This window comes from Delphinapterus leucas, chromosome 3, assembly GCF_059928025.1.
Source record: "Delphinapterus leucas isolate spDelLeu-1000000601 "Yukka" chromosome 3, BTC_Dleu_Yukka2, whole genome shotgun sequence".
Lineage (NCBI taxonomy): Eukaryota > Metazoa > Chordata > Mammalia > Artiodactyla > Monodontidae > Delphinapterus > Delphinapterus leucas.
The window spans coordinates 29,404,027-29,414,379 of record NC_143131.1 but is presented as its reverse complement, the minus strand read 5'-3'; the positions used below and the strand labels follow the sequence as shown (position 1 = coordinate 29,414,379).

The following is a 10,353-nucleotide window of genomic DNA, read 5'->3' as shown; positions in this document are numbered from 1 at the left end:
GGACGTGGAAGAGAGGAATGTCTGTTCATTTTCCCCTGAGAGCCTTACATTTTATGTATAGCAAGGAGGACGGGCTTCTGCCGCCTTCGGTTATGTACTCAGTTTGGTATTGAGTGTGCTGTGCACAGCTGATGGAGGAACAGAAGGGTGAAGTCTCCACAAGAACCACACACTATACTGTGGGCCAGCCTACTGAGGTGTGTGTGTTTCCCTCCCTGCCCCTGCCCCCCAGGGATGCAGGCAAATATTGATGGAGGAGAAAGATGGGCTCAAGGTATTTGTTTTTCTGTCTTTCTTTCCTTTTTCCTTCACATGTTTTATCCATCCCCTCCTGGTAGAGATTGTTTTTAAACACTTCAGTATGTTGCAAAGTATGTTTCCCTGGCTGGTTCCAAATCAGTGAAGGAATGATGGTCACTGAGAATAGGATTTGTAAAGGTCACCTTATTAGAGGATGCTCAAGCTTGATGTAAACATATCACTTGTGACGGGTTGACATTTTGCTTATAACCAGTGAAGGCACACATCCAGACAATTTCTTTCTTTTCCATTGTGATTAGTGTTGTTTAGTTTTTTTTAATCTCTTAGCAGTTTATTTTTCCCAACTGGGTCAAGTAGCACCGTCTTTGGATCTAAAGGAAGTTAGACATGGTTAACCTGAGTAAAGGCGCTATTTTTGTCTGTGGGCCTTAATTCTCTGTTTAGAATTAAGGTGGAGGGAGGGTGTATTTAAAGACCTAAATGGTTCTTCCTTTCAGTCGATCTGAGGTGGCTTTAAAATAAGAAAGGAAATTATCTTTGAGAGAGAAAAAACTACCTGGGCACAACTCTTCTTCCCAAACAGAAAAGAAAAATCCAATTAATATAAAATGGTGTAGGGACTTTGCTGGTAGTACAGTGGTTAAGGATCCACCTGCCAATGCAGGGGACACAAGTTCGAGCCCTGGTCTGGAAAGATCCCACATGCCGCAGAGCAACTAAGCCCGTGTGGCACAACTACTGAGCCTGAACTCTAGAGCCCGTGATCCACAACTGCTGAGCCCACACGCCACAACTACTGAAGCCCACGCGCCTAGAGCCCGTGCTTCGCAACAAGAGAAGCCACCACAGTGAAAAGCCCGCACACTGCAAAGGAGAGTAGCTCCTGCTTGCCGCAACTAGAGAAAGCCTCCACGCAGCAACGAAGACCCAACACAGCCATAAATAAATAAATACATAAATAGATAAATAGAAATTTTAAAAAATATATAATATGGTGTAGTCTTTCCTCTTTATTCTACCACTGAAATGTGGTTAAGGAATATAGGCCGTAGAAGAGAGCAAGGAACAAAAGACTTCAGTGGATGTTCACGTGTTTTCCATGACTTTCCATCTGAGCGTTAACGATTCTCTGGTATTTGATGCTACCAAACACCCCAAGTTTAATTACTCTCCTTTTCCAGAATGGGAATTGGATGGGAAAGGCTTGGCCATATTGGGGGGTGGAGGAGAAGGAACCAGTGGAGAGGGAAGGATGATGACTTGGGAGGACCAATGGACAGAACACGGAGAAGTGGTCAGGTCCAGAGCACAAGGACATGATTAGGCCTGGCTCAGGGGAGAAATGAGCGGTTCCTCCTCTGCAGCTGGAGGGAAGGAGGTCAGCATGGCTGGGATACGGCTACATGTGACAGGCGGTGGGCTGGGGTCATAGGAGGCTCCAAAGCACCTGCTGATGGGCCTGCAGATCTGAGATCTCATCCCTCACGGGACTGGAATGGTCTCAGCATGAAGCCAGGTTTTCCCCCAGGGCTGCCAGTTCAGACAGGAACCAGAGAGAATATCCCCAGTGAGGAATGTAAAGGGAATGAACGACTAAGTATAGGTGGAGTCATTCCGTCATCCCTGGGAATCTCATTAGAGAGGAGGGGGCATGAGGTTTGCACATCTGAAAGGGATTTTGCTGCTCCACCGACAATGATTCCAAGACATTTTCATGGTTCCACTTTTGGAAGTGTGTTCAATTCTGCTTCTCACTCAGGGAAAATTGCAGATGCATTCAGTGTGTACCTCTTTCCCCTCAAAGCAAGTATTTCCTTTAGCATCAGTGGGTGCTTTGGGTATTCTTCTGGCCACCACCAGGAAGAGGAAACATTTATCTTGTATCTGCCCCCGCCACAGTCTCATCCAGAGCAAAGTGGGGGGAAGGAGGAGTCAAAAGTCCAGGGTAGGTGTGGCCTCTCCCGCCTGAGTCATTCGTCCTCAACCTCTCTTCCCCGCAGATGGTCGGCTGTGACTATGAGATCGATTCCAACGCCACGGAGGATCGCTGTGGTGTGTGCCTTGGGGATGGCTCAGCCTGTCAGACCGTGAAGAAGGTGTTTCAACAGAAAGAAGGATCTGGTAATAAACACATAAATAATTGAGGTGGCAGGGGACTGAGAATGAAGGTCAAGATGGAGTGTTACTCTTTTTAAGCAGATTGTGACTTTCACAGAATTCAAAATGGGTATAGCCTTCACTACAAAGAGATAAAGGTTCCTTGGCAGTTTTAGGAAAGGGGTTGAATGCTAAGCAATTACAGGAAGCATCACGTTGCACTAGGGATCTAAGATGGCTTAGTGGCTGTGCACAGGACCAGGTTTAAGAGTGTGGTCCGGGCTTCCCTGGTGGCGCAGTGGTTGAGAGTCAGCCTGCCGATGCAGGGGACACGGGTTCGTGCCCCGGTCCGGGAAGATCCCACGTGCCGCAGAGCGGCTGGGCCCATGAGCCATGGCCGCTGAGCCTGCGCATCCAGAGCCTGTGCTCTGCAACGGAAGAGGCCACAACAGTGAGAGGCCCACGTACCGCAAAAAAAAAAAAAAAGTGTGATCGCTGGAGAGGATCCAGGGCTGAAGGCCAATGGACCGAGACCTGGGGGAGAGAAGGGATGAAGAGCTGGCTGAGGAGGGTGCAGACCTAGGAGCAGGTTCTGTAACTGAGGGCAGAGAAGCCAACAGTGGGTTTAAAGGCAGAAGAGTTGGGGTGTAGCTTCAGGACCAGAGGAGAGGCGAGGCAGGGTTGCTTCAATTTGCTCTTATTCCCAGTTCCTCCCTGTAAGGGAGTCCCAGCCAGTGGTGCCTTAAGGCTCTCCAGGTGGCTTCTCCCACCTAACATGCCCTCCTTACTCACATCGCACTATTCCTTTCCCATGATTACCTTTTTCGAGGTTTCTTCCTTGTGCATCTTTGGGCTGTTGATAATCCTCGGGGCATGGAGAGCCCATCTTCATCCCAAATCAGCTGTGACCCCGCAGACTGTCTTCAGTAAAGACAGTTCCCATGATCCCTTGGCACCAGCAGTTGCTGAAGGCATCTTGGGAGGAGGCTAAGTTAGGCCTGGAGATGATGAAGACAACTGAGAGCATCTTACTTTAGTCTCCCTCGTCCCCTCCTCCCCAAGAGATACCCTGAGACAAGAATTCAGGTACCATTAGTTTGTATGGAGGTCGGAGAAACCTGGGAAACACCAGTAGGGCATTGGAGGCAGTGAAACAGAGAAAGGGAGGCAGCCAGAAAGGGAGTGTCATTAAGCCAGTTATTATATAGGAGCCAGTGTAGAAGTTATGCTTCCAAAGTTTTCCCGCCCAGGAGGGAAGGCGTTGAGAATACACACCAGCTCCCACTAGCCATTGCTTCACGCTGCTTTGGGGAGGTGGGGGGATCTGGTTGTTAATTCTCTAAATTCCAAGGAATGGAGGTACTGGAAATAGGGTGGCCAGGGGGCACCACCCAGGTAGAGCCAGAGGGGATGGGGCAGTATCCCACACTGGGGCTGGGGTGATGCCTAGGGTGGAAGTCAGATATAGTGGGGCACCTCCCTTCTAGACTTGCTTAACACCCGGGATGAAGTTACTGAGTATGCCCCTGAGTATCAGGTGTGGTCATTAAATGACCTATTTTTCCCTAGCACACATCACCAAAATTTGGACTTAATCCATTGACTTCCTAAAACTACCACTCTAGACTCCTCTGGCCTTAATTGGCTTCTCTAGACCTCACCAATGCCAGGCCCTCTGACCACTGAATCAAGTCCTGGTCTTATTCACACTGGCCTGCTTTGTTTTGATGCTGGGAACAAGAGACCACATTCTCTGAGCATTCTGGGACTCTCCTACGACTAATTGTGTCACTTAACTCAGTGCCCAAACCACCAGCCTTGATTCCTACCTCTTTTATTTAATCATAACCAGAATGTGCACAACTTTTGTTTGAAATCTTTTTATGGAACTAGAACAGTTACCATATAAAATTCACCTTTAATTTTATATTTTAAATGATACGTTTGTATATCTATTGAGTAGATTTGATGCACATAGTAATTTTTACATTTTTATATCTATTGAGTAGATTTGATGCACATAGTAATTTTAAGTCTTTTGGCACAAGAAGTTAATTTAATTTCCACTGTCTGATATATCTCACGTACAATTTTTCACTTTTACAATTCAGCATGTTGAAAAAAAAAGTCTATAATCTAAAAAGCAGAGGAAAGACACAATGTCCCTGTTTTTCAACTCTTGCTGCCAGTATCCATATCTTTAGAATAGGAGATCCCTGAAATGGAGTAAAAGCAGCAGCTGCCTGGAATTATGTGTGTACCTGACCACCTGGATCCCATCTACTTATTGATTCTGTGTGTTTATGTGCTTAGTTCTTCCGGCTGTAGCTCCCTAGACTCTGCCACTGATCTTTATGGTCAAAAGATTAAATTCATATAGAGTTAGGAATTGACAACAATTACAAATTATGCTAAAATTACCATCTTAATCCCATAATGAGGCATGTTCTGGACTTTTGCTTGCGGCTCCCTAGGCTCTGTGACAAAATGAAAATGATCATGAACGAATGGAATCCATTAAGAACACTCACAGCACAGGTTGGAGGGCTGTGGCCGCAGTGTGGGTGTAGGGTCTATACAAGTCTGGGCGGTGGGACATGAGACCCTTTTAGGAAGAAATGATACGACTTCATGACTCAGAGTTGCTCCTAGGCTGTTCCGTAAGGTTCAATTCCTTTGCTGTAGATTCAAGAGAAAATAGGGACCTTTCTAAGATTTTAGGGAGGGTGAATGACCTGAGGAGGTCAGTGTCATAGAAAGACTAGTTTGCCAGCAACATACAAAGTTGCCCAGAATAGGAGAGCCCAGTGCTGGGAACCCAAACATTAACCCAGGTTCAGGAGATAAGGGCCTGGACTAAAGAAGTTCATGTAAAGGGGATGAGAATCATATAAGAAAACATTCCAGAGACAGAATCAGAGGCAGAAGGTAGGACATAATGATAAGAGAGGACATGGCTTTCTTGAAACCATGTTTACCAAAATACCACCTTACTTGGAGACTGTCCTATGTCATGCGTCCAGGAAACCTTGAGTTGGAAGGGGTAGGGAGAGTGACTGGACACTTTACACGGGAGTTTTCCCATCAAAAGAGCTGAAAGACCTCCAGGGCTCAGGGCTGTGAGGAAGCATTTAGGGTCAGGAAGCCCCTGTCGGTGTCTATTCCCTCTGCTATGTCTCCACTAGTTTCCAGCAAGAGGATTATGGTTGCTCACAATGTGTTCCAAGACTCCAGACCCCTTACAACCCTCTTTTGAAATAATTTTGAGGCTAAAACTCCAAATCCAGGGCAGTTTAATTCTCAGTACATCTGCCTGGCGAATGTATCTGTACGTAGCTCTTCCTCACTGTGATTTGTGAGCAGGTCAAATGCAGTTTTGGGTCTGAACCAGACAGCAATGTGTCACTGCTGTCAAGCCAGGCTTCAGAAGATGGATCTGTCTTTCCCAGGAGCCCCCTCACAGAAACCATGGCATCTTGGCCTGCAGTGAGGCTTGTCTTGCTTGCCACACGGTAGCGGCACAAATCGTAAAAAAAAAAGACAAGCTGGTAGTTGTAGTTAAATTGCCTGGATTAATAGTATGACCTCTTTATAAACACATTTTTATTTGAAGTGACAGACTAGAAACCAAATATGCCAGTGGGTAAATCCTTTTTTTAGAATAGTTGAATAAGATGCACATTAGCACCAATAATCCATTGTCACTCTTATGATATGTCTTCAGAAGTGAGACCAGTCTTCTGCTCCATCCTCAAAGGCCCTGAATATTCTTTTAGCTCAAGGTGTTCAAGACTAAGTAATGGGATGGTTTCTCCAGGTGGTCTCCATGGGCCTAGAGGCTCCTTCTTTGAGGTCAAGATTATGTTTTCCACTCCCCCCAACACTGGTGCAAAAGAATCGTGTTTACTGAGGAAAATGGAAGAAAACTGATTTACTGAATGAATATATTCATCGTTCTTAATACTTTGGAGATATTCTTACCAACCCTGAAAATCTGACCTTGACATAGAATGAATGTCTCAATAACCCTTCACCCCCTAAAACTTTTTAATATGATTCTCATTTCTGTAAAGAAGACCCATGAGGATGAGACATTCAAGGGGATTTTTTTTCATCTCTGTTCTACCAATCACATTTTTTCATTAAAAATGCTGTATTAGGAGTTGGTTAGCAAAGCCTGGTTATAGAGGTGTGTGTGTGTGTGTGTGTGTGTGCGCGTGTGCGTGTGTTGTGCGTGTGTGTGTGTGGCCGTGTGATGGCATAGATTTCTTCCTCTCTTGGGAACTCAGTTTCCTCATTTTATAGATAAAGAGATTGATGGTCATTCCCTTCCACCTAAACGTCCATTAACAGTTGGCTTATTAAATAGATGGGTTTATGTCATTTTGGCAGTTGTTGAAATGCTAAAAAAATGTGGAAAGATATGGAAGGTATATTAAATTTAAAAAGCAATAGTTAAAATAGTTCACATAGTATGATCTCACTTGTTTAAAAAAGTATGTGTATGTGTGTTTATACATGCAAAGAAAGGTTTTGGAAGAGAATCCAAGAAACTGTTAACTGTAATTATCTTTGGGACATAGGACTCTGGGTGGAGGGAAATGGAAACTTTTACTTTTCATTTTATACTCCTCTCTATTGTGGGTTATTTTGTCATGTGTAAAGGAGTCTGGTGGCTATGTTATGGTTCTTTTCGACTCCAAACACCACAATTTTATCTTTTGGGTTCCTCTTAGGTATTCTTTTGCAAAAATATATTACAAATATGTATTGCTTTTGCTCATGGCTAAATCTGCCTCCGTTTACATCTTCTTTCTACAAACTGTTCGGAAGCAGCAATTATATTCAATGAAAGCTTTTATTTTAAATTTGATATACTTCGCCTTTTGATAAGACAGAATCTACACAAAATATTTCTAATTTTAGATTTTCTTAAGTGGAAGATAAAAGGCAAACTCTTTTGGGTTTTTTCCTCATCTAGTTCTCACTGTTTTTTGTTTTGGCTTGGTTTTTTGTTTGTTTTTAAACAAGGCATATGGTGGTTGCCATATTCTTTAATGCTAGTTGACTTTATGCGTGAGCTCTGCTATGAGAAGCTCTGCTATGCTGCAGGGGCAATGCTCCAAAGGCATTTTAAACAATTGCATCACCCTCAATTACATGTGATTAAATATTTTCCCTGAGCTAGTTGTAACTTAATAGTTTCAATGAGCTGTCTCAGGCAAGTGTGTGAGGGCCCAGTGGAATTTAATCAAGTACTTCAGGCCCCATACATCACTCCTTTGGATGGGAGCTGCCAGTTCGAAAAAATAGAGCTGAGGTTGTGGCCTGTACCCAGCTTCTGAGTAAATCGTTCCTGCTGGCCAGACGTGGGTTTTAACTCCTAGGATCCCATGCTATGTTAATGTCTGAGGGAAAGAGGGCAGTCAGGGCACTTTTAGGTGACAGAGATGAGGGTGTGTTTGTTAGTCAAAAAAAACCTTAGTGTATATCCAGTGGAAAATGATCGAGGTCTTAAAATCAAGTTTTGTATGGAAAAGGTAAAGGAACAGAGAAAATTTAGCTGGGAGGGATGTCAGACATCATCTCATTCAAGCTCTCATCTCATTCAACGTCCTTCATTGTGCAGATGACATTCAAAGAAGTTAGATAAGTCAATGGACATCATGGAGCTCATTCGTGGCAGTGTAGAAACTAGAATTGGATGCCTGACTCCCATGCCCCAGTACTCCTTGCCCAATGCCAGCCCCAGCGTCTTTCCATTCTATCACAGCTATGAGATGACGGTTCTTTTGAAGCATAAACAGGATGAATGCATAAAGGATTTAGCCTAGAGCCTGGCAAAGAGAGGAAGCCATTATGTGTTCATTCCATTTCTCCCCAGTAGGTCTCCTACCATAACAACCAATAAGCAAGTATAAGACTGTAGCTAGAATTGATCATGGTCTTTAAGTAGATGTCCTCTGTGCTTTTTCAGAATGTTGGATTAGAACACATGAGAACAACATAAGTTTATGTTTCATCAAAACGTAAGAAAAAATGTGAAAAAAACCCTTTCTAATGAATATAATTGTCCAGCAATATAAAAAGCTGTGCTCAGAGCTGAGTTTCTCATCACAAGCTGTATTCAAGAGCGCCAGGTGGCAATCAATCCAAGATTCCCTCCAGAATTCTCTTAATGAATTTAAGCTATGATTAAATTACTTCTAAGAGTCTGTCTTTAATTTTCAGGCAATGAGGGTGAGCAAAAGGATGTAGCCACTGCAATGTTTAGGGAGATTAATCCGATAGCAACAAATGCAGAAGCAGAAATGCTAATGGAAAGCTGGCTAGGGGCTGTAACAGTTTGAACTGTCAACAGAAAATCACAGAAAAATAAATGCTGGATCAACCACAAAAGGTTCAGAGTTCAATCTGCATTTATTTCGCCTCTCCTCTCATGAAACTGATTACGTAATGAGTCACAAGGCTCCTGAGAATTCTACTCATGGCCAAGCTTTTAAAGTTCCCCGTAATTAGTGCATCTGCCAGTCCTAGTAACCACCCAGCAGGAAGACAAGGGCACTAACTGATGGAGATGCTGGGAAGGGGATGGATGATGAGTCAGAAACAGACTGTGTTTGTTCAGCTAAGCTTGCATGCCTCTCTTCTCTCCTTAGGTTATGTTGACATCGGAATAATTCCAAAAGGAGCCAGGGACATACGGGTAATGGAGGTTGAGGGAGCTGGAAACTTTCTGGCCATCAGGAGTGAAGACCCTGAAAAATATTACCTCAATGGAGGATTTATTATCCAGTGGAATGGGAACTACAAGCTGGCAGGGACCGTCTTTCAATACGACAGGAAAGGAGACCTGGAGAAACTGATGGCCACAGGTCCCACCAATGAGTCAGTGTGGATCCAGGTAACGCAGAAGCAAAGGAAACTGCTGATGTGTGCACTAGTTAGGATCTTTCTAATTTTCTTTACCAAGGTGTTTGCTAGGGGATATTCATTAAGAATCCTTAGGGGCTTCCCTGGTGGCGCAGTGGTTGAGAGTCTGCCTGCCGATGCAGGGGACGCGGGTTCGTGCCCCGGTCCGGGAAGATCCCACATGCCGCGGAGCGGCTGGTCCCGTGAGCCATGGCCGCTGAGCCTGTGCATCCGGAGCCTGTGCTCCACAACGGGAGAGGCCACAACACTGAGAGGCCCGTGTACCACAAAAAAAAAAAAAAAAAAAAAGAATCCTTAAACCTTCTCTTAGCAAGGAACAGGGAGGGAAGTGAGATATTAGTTTATGCTGCTAATCCTTTATTGCCTAAAATTGGCAAAACCCTTGTGATGAAATGCCACGGGCCCTAAAATCATCTGTTGAATTTAGTTTTCAGTATAGTTGACAGGCTATTTATTTCAGAGTGTGTGTTCCTCAGGTATAAAAGGGATGCTACCAGTCTATGTCAGCCTGGCATGAGTTTCCAAACAGCTTTCCAGCAGTGGTGATGAACTGACATGGTTCTTTCACATGTTATCATGCGGTTGTCCTCAGGCAAAAGGTTTGACTTCGTGAAACTCCTGGAGAAGAGAGGGGTAAAGATGTAGCATGTGCTCTTCAAAGGCACAAGTGATTTGTCTTTCATACTAGCAAAGAACTGTAGAAAAGGAGCGGGGTAATTATAGCAGCAGAGCAAGGCAGGTTGGGGCTGATGGATGGCCCAAGACAGTCACATCTAGCTATAATTCAGCAGTTAGAAGGAAGTCATTTCAGAGCCAGAGATCAGAGCATTCACAGAAGCTGGAGGTCAATGCTTGACAGCTATGATCCGTAAATGTCAGGAGACCTTACATCTTATAGGCCCGCCCCATGGAGCAACCAGTCTACCACCTCTAAGTGTGAAATTAATCCATTTCAAACATGTGGTAAGTAGATTGCCTGCATGAGAGGGAAGTGAGGGGAGGGTCCCAAATTCTGTCTCCAATTTTATGCCTCGGCTAAAACCCATGACCATTTTAATCCCA

General features: G+C 44.4%; 1 protein-coding gene across 1 annotated transcript in view; it reads left to right on the top strand.

The window, feature by feature from the left end:
• The first annotated feature begins 2,261 nt into the window (after positions 1-2,261).
• The window catches only part of LOC111187753 (A disintegrin and metalloproteinase with thrombospondin motifs 12), a 76,758-nt gene continuing 68,666 nt past the window's right edge, over positions 2,262-10,353 (top strand). The window contains exons 1-2 of the mRNA XM_089908552.1: positions 2,262-2,382; positions 9,018-9,262. Coding sequence (XP_089764678.1) covers positions 2,262-2,382; positions 9,018-9,262 — 366 coding nt within the window. The remainder of the gene's footprint in view (positions 2,383-9,017; positions 9,263-10,353) is intronic.